General features: G+C 38.9%; 1 protein-coding gene and 1 long non-coding RNA gene across 4 annotated transcripts in view; both read right to left on the reverse strand.

The window, feature by feature from the left end:
- The window catches only part of LOC149092497 (uncharacterized), a 171,868-nt gene that overhangs the window by 65,776 nt on the left and 79,251 nt on the right, over positions 1-26,841 (reverse strand). The window lies entirely within an intron of this gene.
- Positions 1-26,841, reverse strand: part of Snap25 (Synaptosomal-associated protein 25kDa) — a 95,697-nt gene that overhangs the window by 38,400 nt on the left and 30,456 nt on the right. For 2 of the 3 annotated variants that reach the window (XM_089261335.1, XM_089261342.1), the window contains exon 4: positions 16,693-16,741. The exons of the other annotated variant lie outside the window; for it this stretch is intronic. In XM_089261335.1, the coding sequence (XP_089117461.1) occupies positions 16,693-16,741 (49 nt within the window). The remainder of the gene's footprint in view (positions 1-16,692; positions 16,742-26,841) is intronic. 3 annotated transcript variants of the gene reach the window in all.

Below are 26,841 nucleotides of genomic sequence, written 5' to 3' on the forward strand. Positions count from 1 at the left end.
GAAGATGGCGACTCAACCGAAAAAATAATCATAAACAAAGACGAGTCTGTCAAAACCCTTGGGCTACAATGGGACCCCAAAAGGATGGGTTTACCTTTGTGGTCGATTGCCCAAAATTAGAGCGCATTACAAAACGTCTAATTTTGACTCAATTGGCAAGAATCTTCGATCCACTGGGATGGCTTACACCAGTCACAATGCAAGGAAAATACTTCATACAAGAGCTATGGAAACTACCGCTAACTTGGGACGAAGAACTGGAGCCTAGTCTCGTCAATTACTGGCAAGAATACGCAAGCGCATTACCAGAGCTAGCCAAAATCAATATATCACGCTGGTCGGAAAAATCGAACACTGATCCAACGGAGCTACATGGATTTTGTGACGCATCAGAAAAAGCGTACGCAGCGGTGGTGTATAGAAAGGTTGGAGACAAAATCACTTTGCTAGCAGCAAAAAGCAAAGTAAACACAATAAAAAACAAGAAGACAATCCCCAAATTGGAACTATGTGCAGCCCACATACTATGCAAACTATTAGAGAAAGTTCAAGCATTTGTAGGAAATCACATCAAAGCGCTAGCATGGAGTGATTCACAAATTGCGCTTGCTTGGATAAAGAAAAAGCGTAGCAAAGATAAGTTTGTCAAAATTAGAGTAGACGAGATAAACAAAAGACTGCCGAACGTCGAATGGAAATACGTCAAATCAGTAGACAACCCACCAGATGTTGCCTCAAGAGGAATTATCCCGGAACAGTTAGCAGCATGCTAATCAACCACATCAATGGCCACAATTTGAAGAGCCAGAAACTGTTATAGTAGCAACTATAACAACAAAAGAAAACTACCTGAGCCCACTATTGACAAAGTACTCATCAATAAATAAGCTAATAAGTGTGATACCTTACATATTACGATTTATTGCAAAATCAAGAGGAAAGAAACGTAAGCCAACACACCTAACAGTCGAAGAACTAAGGCAAGCCAAAACATTCATCATAAAATTGCAACAACTCAAAGCGAGGAAACCACTGGAAGCTAAGCGTAAATTCCAAGCGCTCAACCCATGTCTGGATGGTGAGGGGGTCTTACGTGTGGGAGGCCGCCTCCAAAGTGCATTGGTGCCATATAATGTGAAGCACCCAATTGTAGTTGGAAAATCACATCTTTCTTGGCTAATTATAAACCAAGCACATAAGGAAACCCTACATGGCGGACTGAAGCTTATGAGAAACCTTATTCTAAGGGAGTTCTGGATTGTCGGCTTACGCAACACTTTGAAGAAATATCTACGCAAATGCGTTACCTGCATCAGGTACAAACAGGAAATGGCCAGTCAGTTAATGGGAAACTTACCATTGTGTCGAGTAACTGGCGATTACCCATTCCAAAACACTAGCATTGATTACGCTGGGCCTTTCCAAATTAGATGTTCCAAAGGAAGAGGCCAAAAGTCATACAAAGGGTACATATGTTTATTTGTATGCATGGCCATAAAAGCCCTACATCTGGAAGCTGTCAGTGTCTTATCATCAGATAAGGTTTTAGAAGCTCTACATCGGTTTTTTGCAAGACGAGGCAAAAGTGAAAATATGTATTCAGACAACGGCACTAATTTTGTAGGTGCCGCTAGAATATTGGACAAGGAGCTGGTCGCAGCTATAAAAGAAAATAGCAGTATCGCACCAGTGCTGGAACGAGAAGGCATAAAATGGCATTTTATCCCGCCGGCAAGTCCCCACATGGGAGGAATATGGGAAGCTGGAATAAAATCCGTAAAACACCACCTTAAGCGAGTCATCGGCGATAACAGCTTCACGTTTGAGGAGTTTTCGACACTGCTATGTCAAATTGAAGCAGTACTAAACTCACGACCCCTAGTTACCTTAAATAATGACACAGAGGGAGACGACATATTGACACCAGGTCATTTCATTGTTGGACGACCACTAATTGGAGCTCCAGAACACTTTGACGAGCATCGGAAAATCGGATCCTTGGATAGATGGAGGCACATGCAACGAATCAGAGCAGAGTTCTGGAGGAAATGGAAGGAGGAATACTTAACATCACTGCAACAGCGAACCAAATGGCGGCAAGCAAATGCAAACCTCACAGAAGGCCAACTTGTCTTATTAAAACAAGAAAACACACATCCCGCTAGATGGCCTATGGGAAAAATTACTACAAAAGGACTAGATTATAAAGTTCGAGTAGTCACAATAAAAATAAATATTGGTGAGGTTAAAAAATCAGTAAACAAGATATGTTTACTACCCACTAATGAAAAGGATAAGCAAGACGACTCTCCGAAAGAGCGAAGAAAAACACGATCGGCAAATCTGTGACCGGAAAAGCGACAATTTTAAGTCTGCTAATGATGTTGCAGGTAGCAAGTACTACAATTATACCTGCTATAAATACAGCCACCGAACTTAAAATTCAGGATATGGATCCACATGGACAACCTTGGAAAAGTGGAAGTCGTTTTATCAAGCTGGCATATGCTGTTTTACTACGACATGCAAGCTTATTTCGAAGTACTGAAACAAGCAGATGAGCTCATGAGTAAAACAAACATCATTTGCGAAAAATTGGGTGATTTCAACGAATACTGCATAACAGTGAGCAACACAATAATGTTAAAATTGAAAAACATTAGAGAGAAAAACAAAATTATCACCCAAACGGCCAACAGATCAAAACGGTTCATAATGTTCTTTGATATTGGCACTGCAAACAGACTGGAAGAAAACATGCAGACAATAATCAAAAACGAAAAGCGGCTAAATGATTATGTCAGCAACCAAACATCTATAATCAATGCAACATCAAACCTTGTGCAAACCACCACAGAGGAAGTTAATAAAAAATTTGAAAAAGTTACAAGGCAAATAAACAAAATGACAAGCACTATGAAAGAGAACTTCTTCGTTTACAAAGAGTCCATAAAATTCTTTATGTTGATTAACCAAGTGAGAAGCTGGATTGAGGAAACCCAAGAACTCCAGTCAGCAGTAATTGCTCGAGTGACGGATATTAACCAAGGAAAAGTGCACCCATCGATAGTCGAACCAAATAAGATGTTAGTCGAACTTAACAAAATCCAACAGAAGCTGCAGAGGAACCAAATTCTCCCTGGCGAAAACTCTCCAAAAAGACTTCAGTTAGTGTACAAACTCATGAAAGCGCAAGCTATATTTAAAGACAACATGCTTGTCATAGACGCAAGGCTGCCAATATACATAAATCAGCATGCCACTCTCTTCGAAGCAGTACCCATACCACTTGTACTGAAAGGAAGAAAGGTCATTCCGAGGACTAAAACGAAATTCCTTATCTTCAACACTGAGATAAACGCCTATCACTCAATGACTGAAATGGAAGTCGGTCAGTGCCGGCATGAAGACGACACCACATACCTATGCGAAGGAAGTTGGGTGTGGGAAAATGCAGATGTCAAAAGTTGTGAAATATCTCCCTTAAAACCGAACAAAAAGCAGCCGTGCAAGATGATGGAATACGAGGAGGACACGTTCGTCAAAAAACTCAATGGAAAAAATAGCTGGATCTTTAAAGAGTTTGAGAAAAAGTCAGCCCACATCATATGCGGAAACTACGAGGACGTGGTCCTGTTACCAAGCCAAGGCATAATCGAGCTATTCGCTGGATGCTCAGACAGGATAGGTAAAATTAACATTATAACTCCACAGGACCTAATATCTACAAATACTGCGAGATACGCTCCACTCTTCCTTAAACAAAATCGACCAGAACACCAGGAGTTGCACCGTCATAAAGTACACATTGAGGATCTTTTCCTCCACACAATGAATGGAAATATTTCTTTGGGACTAGTAATAATTATAATATCTCTATTTGCCTTGTACCTAATTAAGAAAAGGAACCAGAGACAGCAATTGTTAGCTACCACCTTCTCTGGCCCCCCGCAGAATGTTCATGAACATGCATGAACATAGAAATATGATAAGTATGGGAACATACAATCTATGTACTCGACAGACGGCATACATAAAATAGATACCATATGTGAAAGTGTGAACTGTCAAACTAGAAATAAAACACGACTCTGACCCTTAGCGACAAGATAACGTAAGAGACGAGCGCGGAGCCTTACAAACTCAGCGATAGGATAAGAATAGCTAATAGACCAACGCGGAGCCTTACACACTCAGCAATAGATACATTAGATTTAAGGGTTGAAATTATGAATGAGTCTGGGTATATAAACCCGGGCTCAGAAGAATAAAGATCAATACGAAACTAAACACCATCATAGTCAAGTGTATTCGTACATCACATACTAATTCTTAAGTTTGAACGCTTAGGATTTTCGCCTAGACTTGTATCTTGGATTTCATCCTATTTAATTGGTAGAACCCAAAGAGTCCTGCTTAGAACAGCTATGTCTAAAGTTCTTTGTTTCGTCTGGAGTAGCTCAGGGTAGCCATTTTGACCACATGCAAGATGACCTAAATGCATTTTAACTTTGGTGTGTGGCAAACCAGCTGGACTTAAATTGCTCAAAGTGTATGACAATGACCTTCAGTCGTACCGTACCTCTAATTGTTGATTATAAAATTAGCAATATTTCCTTACGACGCATTCACACAATCAAAGATCTTGGTGTTTCTTTTGATTGTAAACTAAATTTTAATCTTCATATTTCTACCATCATTAATGAAGCCCAAAGTGTGCTTGGCTTTATTAAACGTTGGTCTAAGGAATTTAAAGATCCTTTTATCACCAAGCGCTTATTTACGTCGCTTGTGCGTCCCATCTTAGAGTATTGCTCTGTTGTTTGGTCTCCGCAGTTTCTTCTCTTTGCCTTAAGGGATCTTCGATGGGACAGTAATTTACGATTACCGTCTTATCATAGTAGGCTCCAGCTTATTGATCTTCCATCGCTAACCAATCGCAGAACAATTTTAGGAATTGTTTTTCTGCATAAATTGGTTAGTGGTGATATTGATTCGTCCTCTTTGTTGGGTCGTCTAAACTTTTCGGTTCCGTCCCGAACAACTAGATACTATCGTCCGCTTCATTTACCGGTGTGCACTAGGGATTATTCTTTGCACAGTTCGTTTCATGTTCTTAGTGTTAATTTTAATAAATATTATCACGTTTTTTCCTTAGAGCTCTCTCTTCCTAAAATAAAAAGTTTGCTATTAGCTTATCTTAGGGAAATCACTCACAATGCCCAGGCATAAGCATTGGTATACATTTTCGTTGTCAATGTTGTATAGTGATTTCTCAATTCTATCCTATATTCTATTCTGTGCTCTTCCTTTCTTTTCTTTTTATACCCTGAACCCATTGAAAATGGGAAATCAGGGTATAATGTTTTTGTGAAAAAGTATGTAACAGGCAGAAGGAATCATCGCAGACACAAAGTATATATATTCTTGATCAGCACGATGAGCTGAGTCGATATAGCCCTGTCCGTCCGTCCGTCCGTCCGTCTGTCCGTATGAAAGCCGAGATCTCAGAAAATATAAAAGCTAGAGAGCTGAAATTTTGTGTGCATACTCGTGTATACCATACGCAGTATGAGTTTGCTTTATTTTTCGATAACTAATCCGATAACTTTTTTATCGAGAATAATCGAAAAATTGCTTTTGTTTTTTGAGCCTCATTGGAATACTATTAGACGTGGAGACTTCAGATTGGCTGTGTATATACATATGATAAATACAAACATTTTGAAATCAACAGATTTTAGATACCACGCCCCCTTCGCCACCAATTTGTAAAAAAACGTATTTCAAAACCTAGAGACTTGTGCTTTGGAATGACCATATAATTACGCCCTTAAAATTTCATCAAGATCGTGTGTTTACAAAAGAAGTTATTCACCAAGTAAATTCTCATACTATTGCCCACACTGCAGCGCAGCCCAAGCGCAGTCGCTGCTTACTGCGCAGTTAGCAGAGCGCGGGCGCGTGAGGGTGGATGTATGTGTATGTTTGTTTGCGTGCATAAAATAAGTGCAGAATGATAATATATAATATAATATCAGCTTGGAGGGTTCAGGGTATCTCCTAATCGAGCAGTCTCGACTAGAGCATTCTTACTTGTTCTATACTAAATATTGTTCATTATATATATTTGTTTTTATTCCCTGAACCCATTGAAAATGGGAAATCAGGGTATAATGGTTTTGTTGAAATGTATGTAACAGGCAGAAGGAGGCGTGGCAGACCCCACAAAGTATATATATTCTTGATCAGGGCGACGAGCTGAGTCGATTTAGCCCTGTCCGTCTGTCTGTCTGTCCGTCCGTTTGAACGCGTCGATTTCAGAAGATATAGGAGCTAGAGACTTCAACTTTTTTTTTAAATGCCCGTATATATCACGCGCATCACTAAAAAACGATAACTCATTGCGATACTTTTCTATCGATAAAAAACCTTATCGAAGATCACTTAAAAAATTATATCTCCTTCCCCTTTTAAGCTAGGGTCTCCAAATTTAAAGTGTATATAAAGATGTATTTTATACAATTTCGGTTTTTGTCAAAATTTACCCCCCACCCCTAAATCCACCCCCTCACCCTCATCTTTGTAAAAGTCGTATATCAAATACTAGAGACTTGTGCTTCGGTATACACATACATTTTAACATTATGATTACGTTCTGAAAGTTTCATTACGATCGTATGTCTAGAAATTATTCTCATATTATTGCCAACACAGCAGCCCAAGCGCAATCGTCTGTAGCTTTCTTACTTGTTTTTTTTTTTATTATTATTTTTTTTTATTTTTTTTTATTTTAAGAATTATGTATAGTCTGAATTATGAATAAGTCTACATTTAATATTTTATTTTTTTCTAAGTTTTCTTACTAACTCTTTCTTTTTATAGCTTCATTAGTTTCACTGACCATATTTGGATTTGAGACGTGGGCATAGCTGGCCGGACTGGCAAATAAAATACCCCCATCGGGTCGGTGTTACTATTGATATTATATCCTGTACTTTGTTTAGGCTTTATTTTTTTTTTTTATTTAATTTGACTATCGCTTTTGTCAATAGCTTTACGAAATAAATAAATTAATACACTTTGGGCAATTTAAGTGCAACGGGTTTGTCACACACCAATGTTGAAATGCGTTAAGATCATCTTGAAGGTGTAGATGAGGGATCAAAAGTTATATCTAACGAAACACACGTATGAATGTTAGTTTTTAGCCTCCTGAATCCTTTCCATAAAAAATATTGTCATCTATTTCTAACACCTAAGATTTACACACGTTGAAAGAAGAGAATGATTTCAAGCGCTTTTTTCGATTTATCATGCAACCTTGAATCAGCTAAATTTGACGAAGGTTTAAAACTTTATTAGTAGTCCACAATATTTAATAAATATTTTTTTTTAAGTCGGCTGGAGTTTTCTAAATGAGGAAATAAAACAAGTAAGAAAGCTCTAGTCGAAACTGCTCGACTACGAGAACAAACACACACACTCACATACATACACAGGCGACTGCGCTTGGGCTGCGCTCTAGTCATGGCAATATTATGAGAATTTAATTGTTAAATTATTTAATTTCTAGACGTACAATCTTAATGGCATCAGAACGTAATCATAATGTTCCAATGTATGTACATTCCAAAGCACAAGTCTCTAGTACTTAAAATACGCCTTTTACAAATATGATGGTGAGGGGCGACCAAATGCTTATGCCTGGGCATTGTGAGTGGTTTCGCTAAGGTAAAGTAATAGCAACGATTTTATTTTAGGAAGAGAGATTCAAGGAAAATAAGTGATCATATTTATTGAAATTAACACATACAATATAAAACGGACTATTCAAAAAATAATCCGTAGTGCACACAGGTAAATGAAGTGGGCGATATTATCTAGTTGTTCGAGACGGAGCCGAAAAATGAAGACGCATCAACAAATAGCACGAATCAATATCACCGTTAATAATTTTGATCAGAAAAACAATTATTCTGCGATTGATTAATGCTGGAAGATCAATGAGCCTATTATGGTAACACGGTAATCGTAAATTACTGTCCCAACTAAGATCCCTTAAGGCAAAGAGAAGAAATTGTTTTTGAACCGATTCGATACGATTCTGATACAGTTTATGCTGCGGAGATCATACAACTGAGCAATACTCTCAGATGGGACGCACAAGCGAAATAATTGCTTTGTACTGTATGGATCTTCAAATTCCTCAACGTTTAAGGAAGCCTAGCACTTTTTTGGCTTCTTTTATGATGGTAGAAATATGAAGATTAAAATTAAATTTACAGTCAAAGAAAACACCAAGAGTTTTTACTGTAAAGCTGCGTTTTAAGGAAATGTTATTAATTTTAATATAAGGAGTGGTACGACTGAAGGTCATTGTCATACACTTTGGGCAATTTAAGTGAAACTGTCTTGCCACACACCAAAGTTGAAATGCATTATGGTTATCTTGAAAATGTAGATGCCCATTTGCACTGGAGTTTGGAAGGCAAAGTTTTACATCATCGGCATACATAAATATAGTAGAATACGAGATACAACTAGGAAGGTCATTTTTAAAGAGAGAAAAGAGTAATGGACCCAAATGGCTACCGTGAGTTACGCCAGACGAAACAAAGATGAGTTTAGAAATAACTGTTCTCAGCAAGACTCTTTGCGTTCTTCCCTTTAAATAGGATGAAATCCATGACACGAGTCTAGGGGAAAATTCCAAACGTTCGAGCTTTAAAATTAGTATTTGATGATGTATGGAGTCAAATGCTTTACTGAAGTCAATATAAATAGCATCAGTTTGCATTTTTTTATAAAAACTGTCATTGACAAGCGAAGTAAATTCTAGTAAATTAGAGGACGTTGATCGATTTTGAACGTTGAATCGATTTGCAAAAATATTGCAAGCCCGATGTTATAATTTTTTCAAATAACTTCGGAATGACAGATAATTTTGCAATGCCTCTATAATTGAAAATATCAGATATTCCACCTTTTTTATATAGGGGAATGATGAAAGATTTTTTCCAAATTGAAGGGAACACAGCAGTATCCAAGGACAAGTTAAACAATTTTAGTAATTGTGACTGAAGACAAACACTGCACTCTTTAATCACACAACTAGGAATATTATCGGCACCGGGAGAGAAAGATGGTTTCAACGTCCTCATACCTGCAGCGAGAGAGGTAGCAGTGACCTTAGGAGCGTTAATAGACCCATATTCAGAAAGTGAATATGGATATGAGTTGTTATAGGGATCACTAGAAGAAGCATAAATGTAGACGGCAAACCAGAAGACTTGCGCTTTAAGTTTACAAATGAGGAACATTTTTTAGGATCTCGAGCAAACTGACGATTGCAAAGTATAAGATAATTCTCATAACAACGAGGATTTAAAAGATTAAAATTAGACTTGGCTATGGAATAATTAGACCAGTCGACACTAGAACCAGACTTTTTATAGTTCTTAAAAAATTTATATTTAATATTTCTTAAATTCGAAAGCCTTAGTGAACCAAGGCAGTTTAGAGTAGGCCAGAATAGAGTTTAAGATTGTATAAAAAGCGACACTGCCAAATTAATATCAACCGACTCATATAAAAGGGACCAGTCTGTTGAGTTAATTAAATCGTTGAGCAAAACAAAATCGCATATCCGATAACAACGACTTGGTTGGACTTGGAATCAAATAATTTGCATTACAAGTTGCTGACCAAGAAGTGTTGGAAATATTAAAATCCCCCAACACAAGAAGCAAGTCTCTATCACTCACATGTACATAAACTTCCTTAATACAATTAATATGTTGAGCATAAACTTGTAAATCAGAAGAGGGAGGGATATAAGAACATGTGATAAACAATCCGCTTGATGAAGGGACGAAATGGTAAACCCATCGGAGAGGATACTGGATTTAACCGCAATTTTACTATTATGAATATTATTACTTAGCCACGTTTCAGTGAATGCAATAATATCATTTTGTACACTAAAACTGAGTACGAATAGACTTTAGAATTTAAGCCACGTACATTTTGATAAATCAGAGACAGCTGCGAAGAAGATTGGAAAGTATTTAGTTTTTTGGTACAATGTTTGATGAAGATTGCACCGAAGGTAGATTTAGAGAAATAGGAACCGTTCTGTTACGATTTTTAGGTCAAAATTCATGAACAACTACAAGAGGTGGCCAGAAATTTGGATCCCATAAAGTGTTAAAATATTCTACCGGCACATTTATCTTAAAAGAGGCAATTTCACGCGGAGCTGCGAAACTAAACTTCGATAGAAAAACCTTAGCCGAAGTCTTGCTTGCAATAAAAGCAGATACTGCTTCACATTTCGTATCAGATGAAAGCCTAGATAAGAAGACTTGCTTTCGAGGAGAGACGACAGATAAGGAAATGCCGGAAGTGGCTGAATTATAAACACTCATGGCTTGAACAACAATTGGAGAAGACTCCAATGTTTGAACAGAAACCTGAGTTTCAATAGCAGCCTTAACAGATGAACCAATAGTTCCAGGAACAGGTGATATGGGATCAAGTGAGTTAGGAGCGGATGACAAAACTGAAGTGCAGGGTGAGGGAGGGGCAAGCGAATTGGGTGACAGTGTTGGTACAGAGGGAGGTACCAACAACGAACAGATACCAAGTGAGAAGGGGAACTCTCGAAATTATACTGGGTTAATGTTTCTTCAGCAGCAGCCATATCACTGGATAACTGCTTAGAAATCTTTTTCAGTTTTAAAAACTGAGCCCTTACAGCGCCGTATATTTTAGAAAAATTGATCTGTTTTTCTAAACAATTTGTACCGTAGACATAATCTTGTCATAATCACGACCAGTGAGACCTACACATTTAATATGCATCATAACGTAACGAAAGAAACACAGAGTTAAATCGAGAGTGCAAGTATGCTCACACTCACACTAACCAACGTGTAAAGAGTAAGCCGGGGAGAGCGTCAGAAAATAGAAAACTATAGCAATGTGCAAAATAAATGCAAATACGACGCTGCACCAAACTTCAACAAATTAAAAAGCAATTTTAAATGAGACACAGCAAACCACGGATCAAATCTTGCAATGGAATATTTAAACAAACCGACCGCAGTTGTGTGAACAATTTAATAAAAACGATTAATTATAAAAATCAGGCAAATTTGCTGAGCAGAAAGCATCATTCCCTCCGCCCCCACCTCCCTGGTGACTATTTCAAATAAATTTTCTTGAGAAGTACCCTGCTATGAATTTCACTATGCAAATTTAAGTAAGTGCAAGTATATGGATATCGGCGGATTAGCAAAGAGGAGAGAGAAGCGTTTAAGTTCTGCTATATTTTGGACAGTATTGATGCTAGAGACAAATGCTCAAATTTGGTATATATACTCGGGCTGAACTCCCAAGACCAAAAAGTTTTAGTGGATGTATGTCCGCCCACAAGGGGCGTGGCAAACCGTTAAAGTTTATATTATTATTATAATTATAAGAGCTACAAGCTTCAAATTTGGATAGTCAAGCTACTAGTTACTTCCTCTATCGATTCCCCAAATAATATTGTTAAGGGCGTGGCACATCAAAAATTACCCTGTAATTTTTTCATTTTTTGAGCGTAAGCATCCGTTTTGCAGCTAGGTTACGGCTAGATTGTTCATTTGAGCTTGCCAAAATTGAAATGTCTACGCCCAGTAGAGGCGTGGCAAATCAAGAAAAACTGAACTTACTACAGTATTAGAGCTAAACTTGGCTACTAAATTGCTTATGGGATGTGAATGAGTATTCTGCAGTCGGTAACGACCGACTGCAACGTTCTTATTTGTTTAATTTGGCGACTCTCGATTTAAGGATGTAACAGATTGTTGTAATTTTGTAATTTTTGATTAAGTCTGAGCCCCTCGAGCAACTGATATTTCAATAACTAGTCACACACACACACACGCACATACACAGGCGAATGGAGTTCGAGTTGCGTTTTCGTGAAGTGCGGTCGATGTCGTCGCGATTCATTGTAGACCCTAGCTTCTGTGCATTTCCCTTGTAAAAGTGGAAAATCTGGAGTCAACGTGAATGCTATGGGCGCGACGTACACATCGACCCTTGAAAATGAGCTACGGATACGAGCCATGGACCAGCAAAAACGCTGTTTAAGTGCCTCGATTACGGTCATATGGCAGCCAACTTTTTCAGGGCGCCTTTTTCAGGTGTGGAGAGAGAGAGAAGGGTCACAGTGCAAAAGCATGCACCAAGCCACCAAAATGTCCCCTTTGCGTCCGGAAAGGTGAAAAACAGCCGGACCACTTAGCAGGCAACTTCAAGTGCCCATCCTACCGTGAAGCTGTTACTAGAGCAGACCATAAGAGGAGATGTAGGACCGTCTGCCATAGTTCTGCTCACAATTAGTAAGCCACCTGCCAGGGCGTATGGATACTTTTGATCCCTCGGCCTTTTCAGAGACCATACAGTCTCTGGCCACAATTGGTAATGCTGAGGCCAGAGCATGCCAAATGGTAGCCCAAATTCAGAGTGCCTGCAATAGGAGCATGTTACGTCGCAAACAGTTCACGCGACAGCAACAGCCTTTTATTGGTGGAATGCACAAAAAGGTGACATTCAACGCAAATGCATCCAGGCGAGAAGAAGCAAGTTGCCTGTACTAAAACTTTTTTCCCATAATAAATTTATAGTCCGTCCCATAAAAGACGAATAATAAGAATAAGTATTTTTTATTAAACTGATAAAGAATGCTTAACTCCAGTGTTTGGTACTCAATGATTAAAAAACGATTTTTGCAATATGAGTATCCGTCTTATAAAATTTTATTGCCGAAGCTAGTCGCTCCGGAGGCACTAGGGATGGATAGATATCGTAATGAGATCTTCGATACTCCTGGCATACCCAAACATGATTGAATTGCTTTCCCGAGAAGTTAGCGGCAAGTTGCGATACTTCTCAAACTCACTTTTTTCTTTAGCTCCACTAACATATTACTGACGTCTCTTTCAACGCCTTCATTGACATCTCTTGCAACGTCTTCATTGACGTTTCTTTCAACACCGTCACTGCACATTTCCACTCAATGGAATTCACTCCGCCGGCATACGTCTTAGCAACTCGTGCGAATACTTATAAATTCGGTTGTTGACTAAAGACTTCGAAACATATCGGTCTCCATCTAGAACTGACCACTTAGAACGGACCATTAAATTTGGAATCTAATTTGGTTTGGTGTCTGTTCTCATTCTTGAGCAGTGCATAATCGCCAATCTTAAATCTTACAATTTGACAATTGACTGTGTGATATAAGTAAACGAATTTAGTGAAGGCATCAACTTTAACTATGTATTATATATTCGTTTTGGTCACTTTTTCCGCATTATTTACTAGTGATGTCAATGTGAACCGTGGGCCAGGGAATATCTACCTTTGGTATGGGATGGAGCGCTACTTGTGGCTCGCCCGATGATGGTTCTGTCAATTTGTATGTAATGTAGTTGTCTACAAACTTGCGCACATATTTACACATGTTATCAAACCAGTAGAACTCATATATTTTTCCAACCAAGGTGTACAATTGCCTCGTGGACATGGTTCACAACAGACCATCTAAGTGGTTGGGGGACAACTGGATGGCATCGTGTTTTTCTATTACTTTGAATTTTCCGATAGAGAATTTTTTGATCGAAGCTCATAAGTGCTTCTTTGAGTTGTAAAGGGCTAAAGTTTCCAATTCGTACTAATGAGGAACCATTTGTCATTTTTTTTTTTCACATTTCTCATTTTTTAGCTTTTTTGTCATTTTTAAGCATCATTTGTAGCTTTCATTATTATCGGCGAATGAAGAGCCGTTTCGAGATCAATTATCGGTTAAGTCGATAAACCTATGTTAGTATTTAGTAAGCAAACGAACGGACAAGTTGAGCGTACCAGCAATTGGCTGTTATAGTTCATATAAAATAAAGAAATGTTTAATTATTCATCACACACACACGCATACAAACACGCATATAGGCGATTGCTCTTGGGTTGCGCTGCAGTGTTGGCAATATAATGAGAACTTATTGGTTGAATAATTTAATTTTTAGACGTACGATCGTAATGAAACTTTCAGAACGTAATCATAAAGTTTAAATGTATGTGTATACCGAAGTACAAGTATCTAGTATTTGATATACGAGTTTTACATAGATGAAGGTGAGGGGATGGATATAGGGGCGGGGGGTAAATTTTAGCAGAAACCGAAATTGTATAAAATGCATCCTAATATATATTTAAAATTCGGACACTCTAACTTTAAAGATATAATTTTTTAACTGATTTTCTATAAGGTTTTTTTTATGCCCGCTCTTTATACGGACATTTTAAATATTTGAAGTATCTAGCTCTTACGTAAATCTTCGGAGATCGACGCGTTCATAAATACGGACAGACGGAACGTCAAATCGACTCAGCTCGTCGCCCTGATCAAGAATTATATACTTTGTGGTGTCTGCCACGCCTCCTTCTGCCTGTTACATACTTTTAACAAAACCTTTATACCCTGATTTCCCATTTTCAATGGGTTCAGGGTATAAAAACAAGTAAGAATATCCCATCAGCAATTTAGTAGCTAAGTTTAGATCTAATACTGTAGAACGTTCAGTTCTTCTCGATTTGCCACGCCCCTACTGGGCGTAGACAGTTCATTTTTGGCCAGCTCATGGAGCAAGCTAACCGTAAACTAGATGCAACTTGGATGCTTACGCTCCAAAAATGAAAAAATTACAGAGTATTTTTGTATATGCCACGCCCCTAAAGACGTGTAACACTATTATTTAGGGAATCGATAGAGGAGGTTACTGGTAACCTAGGAATGAACTTATTTAAAGCTAAAGCCATGATTTCTCGACCTATTATTATATCGTAATTTAGATACTCATTCAACACAACATGAAATATAACTTCAAGTGAATAATTCTATGAAAACATTTGATAAAATTTGCATCGAGCTAGTTATAGAGTTATTTCCAAAACCTTTAAGATCAACAACGTTATTGATTCTTTTGCCAGAAAACTTTCAGGACACAGCTTCTCTTACGAAAGAACACTCAAGTCCAGCAACAATACGATTAAATTTCCATGAGGCGCCAGGGCAGGCCGATTGAATGTGTCCAGCTTCTCCACATTTGAAACAGAATATTTTAGATTTTTTCTGCTTCTCTAAGAGAAGCACCGCGAGCTAGCGGTGATCAGAATTGGTTTGGGAAGGATCTGATCCCACTTCTGATGTTTGAGATATCGCATTAGTATTTTCTATTTTATTAAAATCCATCACCGGAAGCTTTCTGGGCACCGATATGTTCGCTCGTTCGATTTCTTCTCAAAAAACTGCCATAATTTCGTTTTACCATCTCTTTGCTGTTCTATGTGTACTCACACACATTCTCGCTCACATGTATTGCAATTGTTATTCTTATCTCGCTCTAACTTACTGTCGGGCCCAGACTACGTCAGACAGAGACGTCTTCCAGGTTAGAATAACGGATCGGGGAAAAACGAATGGAATTGAAATAACGGCAATCGCAGAGTCACACATACATTGCGAAATAAATTTTATTCAAGAATATGACAAGAACAATAACAAATTAAGAGATTTAAATTTTCATAGCACTCTCGGTAACATAGGCCACTCAAGAGAAAATCACTAAATTAGACTTTAATTAAGTATGAAGACGGAGGGAAAGATACTCACGGGTTGGTGGATTATAATTGGATTGGGGGTAATAATATATTTCAATGATTTTGCACCAAAATCTCTAATCTATGTAACTTCGTATTTGCTCGGCTCCTCACTTTTAGGTTCAGGCTACGAAAATATAAGAAAGCACAATCATTTTTCTTCATGCGCTCGACCGAGAACAAAAGATTCCTGTATGCTGAATGTTTTCCTTGCCCTCTCTTTCTCTCCCTCTCTCGGTTCTGTTTGCTCTCTCAACCATGTAATGTATGTATGCATGTAAGCACAAGCAGCAGCTCACGAAAATTGAAATTTCTTCGTAGCAAGAATCCATGTCTTCCCTTATGTGTGATGAGTATGCCGAACTATTGAAACCGTTTGCCAAGCTCGTAACAATTTTAACACCCAGCATTTGCATTTGGTCGATATTGTGAACTACTCACACTTATAACATACACACACTTATATACATATGTGCTCTCTGGTTAGTGGTTCGGCAAAAATTGTATTTCTACAAATACAAGAACTTGCACTTATAGAATTTTATAAATATATAATAGATATATACAGTAGAATCCGGTTATAGCGACACTCAAGGGACCGACAATTTTACGTCGCTTTACCCGGTGGACACTTTAACCAGAAGGTTTCATATAAGTTTGTAAGGGGAACAACCAAGACATCGAATTTTCGTCGACATAACCGGACGCTTTAAGCGGAGTCGTTATAGCCGGATTCATACATATATATAGAAATGAAATCATTTAAATTGAAAATTTTTGAAACCATTTTCCTATCTAATTGTTTTGTAGATACCGGCGTCGCTGCAGGTTTCACTCAAATAATAGCCAATTCCCTTCAATTTGTCATTAGTTGAAACTATCCTGTTATCATCAACATATTGAGTTAATATTATTTAATTAAACGTATTTTCTACTTTTATCAGTTGTTAAAATTGGTCTATTTCCTTTTCAATATCTTACCTCCTTGCTCGTCCAACATAACAATGCTTCGCATCCCAACTTCCGCGCTCTAAATAAAAACGTTGATTTTTAAATTAGTACTATAATGGGAGATACCATCAAATTGTTCTATATCATTTTTATTTCTATGGCATTATATAATTTTTTGAAACTTTTGAAGTAACACAGTTTTTCGATCATAAGTATTTGCTGGGCCCCCTTACTTTCAGCTTCGGGCTACGAAAAATTGGGAACGCATAGTCATTGCTCTTCATTCGCTCGGCTGAAATGGTTGATCTGTAAGCGAAGTCCCTTGCTTTCCCCAGCATTATTTCTCTCTCTTTCTCTCTCTCTCTATCTCTCTCTCTGTCGATGTTTTCTGCTCTTCCAAATATGTACATATACAGCTAACAAAAAATTAAAATTTTTTCGTGACAGGAACCCATGTCTTCCTTTCTGAGTGAAGAGTATACAGAACTCTTCGAACAGTGTGCCATGCTCATGCAAAATGTTTGTGTTTTGGCTATTATTTGTGGGAGGTGTATGAAAGCGTTGGTGCGCATAATGAAAATCTTTTCGTGTAGAGCGTACAGTCCCTTGCTACAAACATGTGTGTACGAGTATTTATATGCTTGAGTATGTCGGAATGCATTTGACATGAACATTGTCGTGAGCCTACCACAACTTAAAATTGTGTGAAAGATTTTGGGTTCGAAATGTAGAATCATGTTTATATTTTGTATCAATGATCGTGGGCTTGGCTATCAGAAGGAAGTCTTTCAAAACATGTAGTACCTGATTACACATAGTGGGAAAATTGGATGCCATTTTCGATCCTAGGTAAAATTTACATATGCATACATATGTACATATAAGAATAAATATACAGGTCGAATGGACCCTTTTAAAAGGATGTATCAGTCATAAGAATCATGCAAATACACATCCCTCCCACAAATAATAACAAAAATATTTTGCATGAGCATGACACATGGTTTGACATGGGTTATTGCTGCGAAGAAATTTAATTTTTTTGTGAGCTGTTATATGTGCAGCATGCATACATACATATACATATATCTGTACAAATGTACATATTTTAGAGAGAATCGAGAGGGACAGCAAGTTTGTTTATCTCTTTCCTATATTTTCGTAGACCGAGCTTAAAAGTAGGGGGCCTAGCAAATATGAAGTGATCTGGAAACTTATGCTCGAAAAAAGTGTGCAAAAGTCTTTACACTGTGTGTCCGGTCAATAAGTTCTGTGCTTAATGATAAAACGTAACTTGCTCGACAGAAGCATTAAATATATGTTTGATTTTTGTTTTCGGACAAGACTATACATATTCGTAATGGTTACAAAACAAAAAGTGTGTGCGGGTGGATATCGATATCGTCGAAGGCGAAGAAAAAACAAGTAAGAAAGCTCTAGTCGAGACTGCTCGACTACGAGATCCCCTGAACCCTTCGAGCAACTGATATTTCAATAATAATTCGCACATACACACTCACACACACACACACACACACACGCATACACACGCATCCGAGTCTGCTGATCAGGGCTCAATGAGCACTGAAATTGTTTTAGTCACAGAGGAAGAAATCATATTAACTCTCCGGGGTCTTAGAACCAACACTGCTCCAGGGCCGGACGGGATCCCAAATCGTGCGCTAAAGCTAGCCCTCGCCTTGCACCCTAATACGTTCGCTGAATTATTCAACGAATGTCTAATACAAGAGACGTTCCCGGCAAAATGGAAAGCCCAGAACATGGTGTTGCTACCCAAGGCTGGCAAACCACCAGATGAGCCATCTTCATACAGACCGATCTGTCTCTTAGACACCATGGGAAAGGTTTTTGAGAAATTGATCTGCTCTAGACTGGAGACTGCGATTGCTAGCGCCGGAGGCCTGTCACCAAATCCATCTGGATTCCGGAAGGCCCGGTCAACAGCGGATGCGCTAAACCAAGTTGTTGGTCTGGCCACCTTCGCCATCCATGGCACAAGATGGAAGCATGGGACGAAGCAATACTGCATTATTGCGACCCTGGACGTAAAGAATGCCTTCAATACAGCTAGTTGGGATATGATACTGAATGCGCTGTCACAATATAATATCCCTAAATATCTTAAAGAAACAATAAAGAGTTACTTCAGAGGAAGAACACTGGTATACAATACGAGTGAGCGTCCCCAAACTCATACAGTGTCAGCTGGAGTACCCCAAGGCTCAGTGCTGGGGCTTCTCCTATGGAATATCATGTACGACGGCGTACTGCGCTTGGAACTACCAACCGGTGCGCACACCATTGGCTTTGCTGATTATGTAGCTGTCGTAGCCATAGGAAAGAAGCTCAAAGATACGTGCAGCGAAAGTATCAATCACATACGAAGCTGGTTGACTGGAGCTGGGCTCGAGCTAGCGGCACACAAAATTGAAGTTGTCCTAGTCAGAAGTCGCAAAAGAGTGGAAACTGCCAATATAAAGATCGGCAGCGTCCCCATTGCGTCAAAGAGGGCGATAAAGTATCTTGGTGTCATGATAGACACAAGATTAACTTTCCGCGAGCACTTAGAGTATGTGCAAAAAAAGGCAGCTGATTCTTGTAGAGCTCTCTCGAGAATTATGCTTAACACGCGGGGACCTAAACATCAACGACGTCCCCTTCTAATGAGCGTCATTAGGTCCGTCATCCTCTATGCTGCGCCCATATGGGCAAGAGCGATGGCAACGCCGAGCTACAGCCGGGGCATTTGCGCGATCTACAGACAGAGCGCAATCAGAATCAGCTGCGCTTTCAGGACTATCTCCGATGTCGCGGCGCTCGTCATAGCTGGTATGGTACCACTGGAGTACTTGGTCGCCGAAGCCGTGGAGCGAAATTCGCACGCGCCTGCGCGACTCAACGCTATCAGGGCGAACAGCATTGCACGATGGCAAAGAAAGTGGAATAGCTCAGCCAAAGGGCGGTGGACGCACAAGCTCATCCCGGAGCTTGAACCATGGGTGCGCAAGCACGGCGAGGTAAACTTCTACCTTATGCAGATCCTATTTGAAGCGCTTTGGCCACGAGGAATCTGACGAGTGCCCCTGGTGCGAGCGAGGACATGTGGAAGACGCCAACCACATTCTTTTCGAATGTGGACGGTTCCTGGAGGAGAGGCGTCGTCTGGAAGAGGCAGTGGGCCGCTCCATCAGAGCGGACAACATTGTCAACGCCATGCTGGGAATCGGAGGAAGCTTGGGAACTAACAAGCACTTTCGCGGCCACAGTGATGATGGAGCTCCGCAGAGTCGAGCGAATGAGAAGTCGAGCTGTCCCAGGCTAAGATAGCGCACAGTGCTTGCGAAGCAATGCTTTTCGGCCGTCCCGCATGCATCGCACACTATCCTAGTCACCACGCAACTTGCATCTTGTATTATTATAAAAACTGTCAATAAAGGAATATAAACAAGTAATAAAGCTCTAGTCGAGACTGCTCGACTACGAGATCCCCTGAACCCTTCGAGCAACTGATATTTCAATAATAATTCGCACATACACACGCACACACACACACACACACACACGCATACAAACAAACACACGCGCACACACACACTCACATATACAGGCGATTGCGTTTGGGTTGCGCTGCATTGTTGGCAATATTAGGAGAACTTATTTGTTGAATAATTTAATTTCTAAACGTACGATCGTAATGAAACTTTTAGAATGTAATCATGATGTATGTGTATACCGAAACTCAAGTCTCTAGTATTTGATATACGACTCCTACAAAGATGAGGGTGAGGGGATGGATATAGGGGCGGGGGGTAAATTTTAACAAAAGCCGAAATTGTATAAAATACGTGTATATATATATATATATTTAAAATATATATATATATATATATATATTTAAAATTTGGACACTCTAGCTATAATGATGTAGGAGATATAATTTTTTAACTGACTTTCGATAAGGAGTTTTATCGATAAAAAAATATCGAAATGAGTTATCGTTTTTTAGTGATAAACTCGATATGCGCGCGATATATACGGATATTTAAAAAAAAAGTTGAAGTCTCTAGCTCTTATATCTTCTGAGATCGACGCGTTCATACATACGGACAGACAGACGGACGGACGGACGGACGGACGGACGGACGGACAGACAGACAGACGGACAGGGCCAAATCGACTCAGCTCGTCGTGCTGATGAAGAATATATATACTTTGTGGGGTCTGCCACGCCTCCTTCTGCCTGTTACATACATTTCAACAAAACCATTATACCCTGATTTCCCATTTTCAATGGGTTCAGGGTATAAAAATAAAAAAAACGAAAAGCGAAATTGTATAAAATGCATCTTAATATACATTCAAATTTGGAGACTCTAGCTTGAAAGATGTAGGCGATATAATTTTTTAACTGACTTTCGATAAGGTTTTTTATCGATAAAAAAGTGTCGGAATGAGCTATAGTTTTTTAGTGATAAACTCGATATACGCGCGATAAATACGGACATTTAAAAAAAAAATTGAAGTCTCTAGCTCTTATATCTTCTCAGATCGACGCGTTCATACATACGGACAGACGGACGGACGCACGGACGGAAGGACAGACAGACGGACAGGGCCAAATCGACTCAGCTCGTCGTGCTGATCAAGAATATATATACTTTGTGGGGTCTGCCACGCCTCCTTCTGCCTGTTACATGCATTTCAACAAAACCAATATACCCTGATTTCCCATTTTCAATGGGTTCAGGGTATAAAAACGGTGCAGCCGGGCGTTACCGACAGCGGATTACTCATTGACACCTCATAAGCAATTTAGTAGCTAAGTTTAGCCCTAATACTGTATAAAGTTCAGTTTTTCTCGATTTGCCACGCGTCTACTGGTCGTAGACACTGCGTTCATACGGACTGCGTTCATACGGACAGTCGGACAGACGAACAGACGGACGGAAATTGCACAAAAGCAATATTATCATTTCACTATCGTGAATGAGTATAAAAACCTTATCGAAATCACACATAAAAGTATATCACCCACATCTTTGTTGTTGTTTAAAGTAAAAGTAACTGTTAAAAATTACAATATTATTTACAGAAATATTACATGTTTTTATATAAAACAATTAAGCTGGCCCTAGTCGAGACTGCTCGACTAGGAGATACCCTGAGCCCTCCAAGTTGATTCTTATCATTCTGCACTTCTTTTATGCACGCACACGTCCATACACATGCATCCACCCTCACGCGCCCGCACTCTGCTAACTGCGCAGTAAGCAGCGACTGCGCTTGGGCTGCGTGCAGTGTGGGCAATATTATGAGAATTTATTTGTTGAATAACTTTGTAAACACACAATCTTAATGAAATTTTCAGATCGTAATCATATGGTCAATATGTGTGTACATTACCAAAGCAAAATTCTCTAGTACTTAAAATACGTTTTACCGTATTTAGGGAGATGGGGGCGTGGTATCTGTAAATTACAAAATGTATGTATGCATCATATATATATACACAGTAAATCTGAAGTCTCCACGTCCAATAGTATTCCAATGAGGCTCAAAAACAACAAAATCAATTTTTCGATTATTCTCGATTTGATTCGATCATTATAAAAAAGTTATCGGATGAGTTATCGAAAAAATAAAGCAAGCTCGTACTGCTTATACACGAGTGTGCACACAAAATTTCAGCTCTCTAGCTCTTATATTTTCTGAGATCTCGGCGTTCATACGTACGGACGGACAGACGAACAGGGCTATATCGATTCAGCTCGTCGTGCTGAGCAAAAATATATATACTTTATGAGGTCCGCGATGATTGCTTCTGCATTCTAAAATGCATCTTAATATACATTTCAAATTTGAAGACTCTAGCTTGAAAGATGTAGGAGATATAATATTTTAAGCGATCTTCGATAAGGTTTTTATCGATAAAAATATAAAATATATATATATATAAATGAGTTATCGTTTTTTAGGACGGACAGGCGGACGGACGGACGGACGGACGGACGGACAGACGGACAGGGCTAAATCAACTCAGCTCGTTGCCCTGATCAGGAATATATATAATTTGTGGGGTCTGCCACGCCTCCTTCTGCCTGTTACATACATTTCAACAAAACCATTATACCCTGATTTCCCATTTTCAATGAGTTCAGGGTATAAAAATTATTGGTAAGTGCACTTGTCACCTACACACAAGCGCCTCTTCAATTCGTACACTAAATCGGTCAATCAATTCTAAGTTGAGATAGGCACACGCCAGTGTTCATGTCCCATGCGTACACACATTCATACTTATGATGTATATGTACATATGTATGCGAGCACTCCTCAAGATCGACCAAACTAAAATGCTAGGGCCTAAAATTGCTACAGGCAGCAAGGCCTTCTCACACAGGCAAACTAATGCTCATACATGTAGGAACGGACTGTGGTGTGTGTGTGCACGCTCGTCGCGAAAACTTTTTCATTAGGACCACCAACGCTTTCATACCCTTCTCACAAATAATAACGAAAAAGCAAATTTTTTGTACAAGGTTGGCAAACGGTTTGAAGAGTTAGGTATACAGAAGGGAAGAAACGGCATGCATACATACATATACATATTTGAGAGAGCAGAAAGTAGAGAGAGCGAGAGAGCAACAACAAAAATCGATCACAGAGGCATCTTTTATTCAACATTTGACCGTCTCAGTCGAGCGCATGAAGCGGAATGATTGTGCACCCGTGTATTTTCGAAGCTTGAACCTAAAAGTGAAGAGCCAGGCAAATTCGAAATCTATAGGACCTAAGAGGCAGATTTTTCGGTGTTGAAAAACTTTGTACAACATGTCTAGTCTATGTCTTGTTTGGTCAGTGGTAGTATCTAGTCGAGCGCTCTCGACTAGAGTTCTCTTACTTGTTTTTTGTTGAAAAAAAAAAATTTTTCGGAGAGTTTTCAATTGTCGCGTCCTCAGTTGAATAATTTTTCATTTCTAAAACATGATTTTTTTTCAGCTGACAACTTAATTCATTGAATAGGGGATCTAAAACGAGACCAACCAAATGAACGGAAGTTGGCTGAAAACGCTTCTCTAAAGAGTTTAAGGTTTTTTCTTTTATATGCTCCATAACATTGGAGTCATATATGTATATATTTGTTCGGGTAAAACGGATTAACCAGTCTAACCCACACCCGTCCGCGCAAAGCCCGAAATTAGAATTTTCAACCCATACCCACGGGTAGCCGCGGGTGCCCACGGGTACCCGATAAAAACCCGGCCCGTGCCTACCTCTAGTCCCTACTATATAACCACTGACAAAAGAACACATAGACTAGACATGTAGTACAAAGTTTTTCAACACCGAAAAATCTGCCTCCCAAGAGGCCTATCAATTTCGTATTTGCTCGGCTCTTCACTTTTAGGTTCGGGCTACGAAAATACACGAAAATCATGAGTTCGACCGAGATGGTCAAATGTTGAATAAAAGGTGCCTCTGTGCTCAATTTTTGCTCTCTCGCTCTCTCTACTTTCTGCTCTGTCCAATATGTATATGTATGTATGTATGCATGTGTACCTAACTCTTCAAACCGTTCGCCAACCTTGTACAAATTATTTGCGTTTTCGTTATTATTTGTGAGAAGGGTATGAAAGCGTTGGTGCTCATAATGAAAAAGTTTTCGCGACGAGCGTGCACACGCACAAAACAGTCCCTTGCTACATGTATGACCATTAGTATGCCTGTGTGAGAAGGCCTTGCTGCCTGTAGCAATTTTAGGCCCTAGCATTTTAGTTTGGTCGATCTTGAGGATTGCTCACATACATATGTACATATACATACATATGTATGAATGCGTGTACGCATGGGACATGAACACTGGCGTGTGCCTATCTCAACTTAGAATTGATTAACCGATTTAGGGTACGAATTGAAGAGGCGCGCTTGTATGTAGGTGACAAGTGCACTTACCAATAATTTTTATACCCTGAACTCATTGAAAATGGGAAATCAGGGTATAATGGTTTTGTTGAAATGTATGTAACAGGCAGAAGGAGGCATGGCAGACCCCACAAAGTATATATATTCTTGATTAGGGCAACGAGCTGAGTTGATTTAGCCCTGTCCGTCTGTCTGTCCGTCCTAAAAAACGATAACTCACTCCGATATATTTTTATCGATAAAAAACCTTATCGAAGATCACTTAAAAAATGATATCTCCTACATCTTTCAAGCTAGAGTCTCCAAATTTAAAATGTATATTAAGATTCACCCCCCCACCTCACCGTCATCTTTGTAAAAGTCGTATATCAAATACTAGAGATTTGTGCTTCGGCATACACATACATTTAAACATCATAATTACGTTTTGAAAGTTTCATAACGATCGTACGTCTAGGCATTTAATTATTCAACAAATAAGTTCTCCTAATATTGCCAACACTGCAGCGCATCCAAGCGCAATCGCCTGTATATGTGAGTGTGTATGTGCGCGTGTGTTTGTATGTGTGTGTGTGCGTGTATTTGTTTGTATGAGTGCGTGTGGGTGTTCTATTTATTATTAAAATATCAGTTGCTTGTCCCTACAAGGGGATCTCGTAGTCGAGCAGTCTCGACTAGAGCTTTCTTACTTGTTGTATTATTGTATTATTAATTTCATAAATTGATCTAAAAAATTCGAAATTCTTATCTAGTCTACTTTAGGGGTACTTAATTTTAACAAATACCGAAAATTTTTAAAATGCATCTTAATATGTATACTGCTTTTCCCTCAGACTTTTTATCGATAAAAAACCGAGATGGGTTATTGATTTTTTGAGATAAACTCGAAATCCGGATTCTAAAAAAAAAAAGTTCAAGTCTCTATCTCTTATATCTTCTGAGATGGACGCGTTTAAACGTACGGACAGACGGACGGACTGGCAGACAGATATACAGGGCCATACATCAAGAATACATGTATATACACTGTGTGGTCTGCGATGCCTCCTTCTGTCTGTTACATACATTTTAACATAACCATTACGTTCCCCAACAACTAATAATTCGAAAAGCATGTTATTTTGCTGTGTGCAATGTTTAACACACTATATTATCAATACTACTAAAGATAACAAATTCCTATGCATTGCAATATTGATATATTCTAATATTTACACTAAAGTCCTAGCGCTAATATACATACAAACATATGTATGTATGTATTTATTAGATAGATTTAAACAATGTATTTTATTGTCACACTTAACTGATTGGCCATGTTAATTAACAAAAGTAAAAAAAAAAAAAAAAAAAAAAAAGATAATTAATAAAAAAAGTGAAAATTGGGGTGGCTGAAGGCGTCATAGCTTACGGCCTTCCATTAAATGAGCGAGAATAAATGAAGCCTTAAAACGGAATGAAAAAGATGCCAAAGCGTAAAGGCGTCGAATCACTCCAGATTATGCAGGTACTTTCTACTTCGTATTTACTCGGATTGACGAAATCAATGCGATACAAGCGCCCAAACATACAGATCACATTTTCATATGCTATGCGCTATTTTTGCGTTACTCTCTCTCACTGACTATCTCCATACAATCTCCCCCTCTATATTGCAAGCAATTGTTCACGACAACCATGCACACACACTACAGTCCCGTGCTACATGTTTTCGCGTCTGTATGCTAACTAATCAACTCACTATCCCACTCCTTCAACTCATTTTTGCTCGGCTGAATATTTTGCCTTGAGTCATAAATGTATGAGCAGCGCGCTCTTTCACTCAGCTCGTTTTCGGATTAGCTTCTATGTCACTCAACATATATACATTCATATATACATATGTATATTGCGAACTGTCAATTCGAACACCGTTATTCTGGAGCTCATGAAGCTCTCTAATACCATGGTAAAACTGAAATAGATTCACTGCTGCAGCGTCCTCTAGCAAATATAAACTAAACTAGCTGTTAAGAATTCTAACACTTCATTCGCAATGTGATTCAAAATAAGTTTTAATGCTGCTGCACGTGCGTTTGTCAATTGGCCCAACTTTTTGTTCATTTATTAACCTCGATTGACTTAACTGAATTTAATGAAACTTTCAGTATATGATTTACATAGTCTATTGAATATTTGACATTTAAAAAACAAGTAAGAAAGCTCTAGTCGAGACTGCTTGACTACGAGATCCCC

This window comes from Drosophila navojoa, chromosome 2 (genome assembly GCF_054131105.1).
Source record: "Drosophila navojoa isolate 15081-1374.11 chromosome 2, UAZ_NAV_1.0, whole genome shotgun sequence".
Lineage (NCBI taxonomy): Eukaryota > Metazoa > Arthropoda > Insecta > Diptera > Drosophilidae > Drosophila > Drosophila navojoa.